Source organism: Lolium rigidum, chromosome 7, assembly GCF_022539505.1.
Source record: "Lolium rigidum isolate FL_2022 chromosome 7, APGP_CSIRO_Lrig_0.1, whole genome shotgun sequence".
NCBI lineage: Eukaryota > Viridiplantae > Streptophyta > Magnoliopsida > Poales > Poaceae > Lolium > Lolium rigidum.
In genome coordinates, this window is record NC_061514.1 from 73504504 (window position 1) to 73508190 (window position 3687).

General features: G+C 57.6%; 1 protein-coding gene across 1 annotated transcript; it reads left to right on the forward strand.

The window, feature by feature from the left end:
* The first annotated feature begins 302 nt into the window (after positions 1 to 302).
* Positions 303 to 2301, forward strand: LOC124678479 (GATA transcription factor 6-like). The gene is made up of 3 exons (XM_047214362.1): positions 303 to 518; positions 694 to 1014; positions 1154 to 2301. The coding sequence occupies exons 1-3, from the start codon at positions 486 to 488 to the stop codon at positions 2000 to 2002; spliced, it is 1203 nt and encodes a 400-aa protein (XP_047070318.1). The 5' UTR covers positions 303 to 485; the 3' UTR covers positions 2003 to 2301.
* Positions 2302 to 3687: the final 1386 nt, after the last annotated feature.

Below are 3687 nucleotides of genomic sequence, written 5' to 3' on the forward strand. Positions count from 1 at the left end.
CACCACAATCACGACGCGGACGGTGGAAAAACGAAGGACTGCTGCCCATTTCGTCTTCGCCCTTCTTTTCCGCCTCCGTTTCTTTTCTTTTTTTTTGAAATGGTTTCTTTTCTTTTTTGGCGAGGCGACCGATGCCATGCCTCCGAGATAACGAGGTGGCGACCACCATAAAATAAGATAGTAGAAACTCAAGGGGAGAAAGCGCCAAAGGGCAGAGAAAGAAAAAGAAGGGAAAATTTTGGAGTGCGGGAGAGGGAAGCGGGGCCGGAAGAAAGAGTGAAATGGGAGAAAGGGGAGGGGCGTGAGGCAAGAGTGCATTTGTTGTGCCCACGGACGGACTTGAATGCTCCACCAAACGCTGGCTGGCTCATCCTTTTCTTCCTTCCCCCATTCCCTTCCCTTCCGTCTCCGCCTCCCCTTCCTCCCTCAACGACACAACCGCCGCCACCACCATAGCCTCCGCTCTCCTCCACTCCTCCACAGCCATGCCGTCCTATGCGCACCACCACAGCTCTCTGGTAAGGACGGAACGGGCCGGCGGAGAGAAAAGATAACGAGAATCTGTTTTTGGGGTTTTCTTTTTTGGTTATTCTTGCGCGAGAAGACGAGAACCAGCGTTTCTTTCTTGAAGGTTCTTCTTCCTGGTTTTCTCGAATTGGGAATTCATGATTTCGCTTTGTGTGTGCCGCGAAGGACGAGAGGATGGACGCGCTCAAGGGTAGCAGCCGCCACGACGAGTCGGCCGACGAGGCGGCCGCCGCCGCCGACGCGCCGGCGGCGGCGGCCTGGGGCTTCGCCGACAAGGAAGGCTTCTCCGTCGAGGACCTGCTGGACCTCGAGGAGTTCTGCGACGGCGAGGGCGAGGCCGACGCCAAGGACGTTCCCGACGAGCACGAGGCGCCGCCGGCCGCCGCGGCGGCGGCCAAGCAGGACAGGTCTAACAACGACGGCTCGCAGCAGTCCGTCGTGTCCTTCGACCTCGCGCCTCCCGCGCCGGAGATTGTTGACCTGCCGGTGAGACCTTTGACCGCGTCTACCGCGCGCCACGAATACGTGCCGGCCCTTCCCAAGGATTTCTTTTTTTTGTCCCATGCATGTTTGGAATTAATTAATTGATGATTTCGCGCGGTGCTCCGCTGTGTGTTTTTCGCAGGCGCATGACGCGGAGGAGCTGGAGTGGGTGTCGCGCATCATGGACGACTCGCTCTCCGAGCTTCCCCCGCAGCCGGCGCCGCCCGCGTCCATGATGGCGGCGCGCCCGCCGCCGTATCAGCACCGGCAGCAGCACCTGCTTTTGCAGCAGCGGCGGCCGCAGGACGGCGCGTACCGCGCGCTGCCTATGCCGTCGGCGTGCGACCAGTTCCGGACGCCCACCATCTGCGCGCTGTCGACGGAGGCGCTGGTGCCCGTGAAGGCGAAGCGCAGCAAGCGCTCCAGAGCGTCTGCGTGGTCGCTCTCTGGCGCGCCGCACGACTCGGCGTCGTCCTCGTCGACCACCTCCTCCAGCTCCTCCTCGTCCGCCTCCTTCTCGCCCTACTTCCTGCTGGGCGGCTCGGACCACCACCTGCTGCTGGACGAGTACAGCCTCCTGGGCGGCCCGCCGCCGCCGCCATCCAAGAAGTCCAAGCACGGCAAGAGCGGCAAGCCCAAGAAGCGCGGGCGCAAGCCGAAGCACCTCCCGCCGAGCCACCCCGGCGGCGGCACGGCGGGGTCCCCCGGCCCGAACGACCGGCGCTGCAGCCACTGCGGCGTTCAGAAGACCCCGCAGTGGCGCGCGGGGCCCGCGGGCGCCAAGACGCTCTGCAACGCGTGCGGCGTCCGCTACAAGTCCGGGCGGCTGCTCCCGGAGTACCGCCCCGCGTGCAGCCCCACGTACGTGAGCACCGTCCACTCCAACTCCCACCGCAAGGTGCTCGAGATGAGGCGCAAGAAGGAGGACGGCCCTCTCTACCTCACAGGCGCCGCCGGCGTCGCCAACACCACCGCCGTGCCGTCCTTCTAGCCTGGCGGCTAGCTAGCTTAGCCACCCCGCGGTGGCTGTACATTTTCCAGGCCGTATCCGTTAGTCTTTGTACCGTACCTGAACTCTTTTTTTTTTCCCATTTCTTCTTTTCTTTTAGTATTATAATCGTCTTGCAGGATTAATTAGAGTCAGTCTAGGAGGAGGTTTAGGTTATGTTAGGTTTAGCAAGAATTCGGGTTTGCTTCCAAGTGCACCTTTATTAGTTCGTTAGTACTAGTACCAGAGTAGTAGTACTGCTACGGCAGTAGCAGTGCAGCATTAGCTCAGAACTTTATTTCCACCTTTTGCCCAAGGTTTTTTTTTTCTCTATGAGCTACTAGTACTTCATTGAGGCCAAGCAGCACAAGGTTATCTGTATGAGGGATGAAGAAACCGAGGATTAGCCTTCACTTTGGGGCGAAGGAAAAGAGGAGGTGCAACCGGTCTCCTTGTTTGCCTTGTTCAAGGAGGAGTGGGTGCGTGTTGCGTGCACCCTAGGTTGTTACATCACATGGAGCTGTCACCTGTAACAGCAATGGTGGTATGCTTTAGTTAGGAGCAGACAGTTGAGAGCTTCAGATAGCGAGTGGTAGAAGCAAGCAAGCGAAGGCAGCAGTAGATAGAGACGGAGATGGAAAATGTTGCAAGCAACCATGCTTTGGATCGTAAGCAGGTTGTTTCTTGGCCTGTTAAAAATCCTCTACTGCAATGAATCTTGTAGCGTTGCTGTGCGTACCAGGACCTGCACCTGTTTGAAAAGACGAACATTTACTGCTCGAGGACCTCGGCTGCCCTGCTCCGCCTGCTCAGCCACAGTATCGGCTTCCGTGCGTGCTCTGCCTTTAAAATTTACTCGCTTCGGTGCAGCTGCTGCATCACCGCCGGTGTCTCCATGCTTCGTGCCTGCGACGGCGCCGCTGCCGGCCACGCGCGGCGCCAGACGGTTTGAAATTTTCTCTCGTTCATTCACTTTCTCCGACGACGTAGCGAGCACCGCACTCTCCGTCCGTGATGGATTGGATGATAGCGTTGAGTTGAGTGGTGGCACGCTGGAGCGGTTCGATTGGACCAGCTCCAACTTATTTCCAGAGGGCCGTAATGGGGCACTGACGTGGTGACGCCGACCCGTCGCTTCCTGCCTCGCTTTGCGCTGCACTACCCGCCCCGCCTCTGCCGCGCGGCCAGCCACACCACCTCCTCTACCGTGGCTCCCACACTAATCTCATGCCTTGTTTATCTTAAGCAGCCACGCAATCGCTTTAATTTGTTCCTTTCTTCCCTTCTGCTACTTCTTCAGTCCTTCGTTTCTTCTCTTCTTTGGTACCCCATCCAGCTTTGGATTAGTACCTCTTTCGTGTTTAGTTCTGCCTGCCTGCCGTTCCGTTTTTATTTTAGCTGCGTAATTGCGCATCTATTGGCATGTCCCTGTGTACTCCCTGCTGCTGCAGCAGGGCCTGACAGGTATGTGTTGCATAAAGAGGTCCATGTGCTGTGGACTCCTGTTCCCACTTTGCTACCAATGCTGGAAGCTCTGGCGCCAAAATGGCAAGGCAGCTTCGTTTTGGGTGCCCATGTTTAGTTTTCGCAAGTTTACTATACTATACGAACCCTTTCTTTCAATAGAGATTTCGAAACATAAACTAGTGAAACAATTAGAGCATCTCCACTCGTCCCCCGACGAGGCT

What these genes read in the sequence shown, in the direction of transcription:
- LOC124678479 (XM_047214362.1), top strand. Translation starts at nt 486, where the DNA reads ATGCCGTCCTATGCGCACCACCACAGCTCTCTG. An exon ending in CGCACCACCACAGCTCTCTG is followed by an intron (nt 519 to 693) that starts GTAAGGACGGAA and finishes TGTGCCGCGAAG; the next exon opens with GACGAGAGGATGGACGCGCT. An exon ending in CGGAGATTGTTGACCTGCCG is followed by an intron (nt 1,015 to 1,153) that starts GTGAGACCTTTG and finishes TGTTTTTCGCAG; the next exon opens with GCGCATGACGCGGAGGAGCT.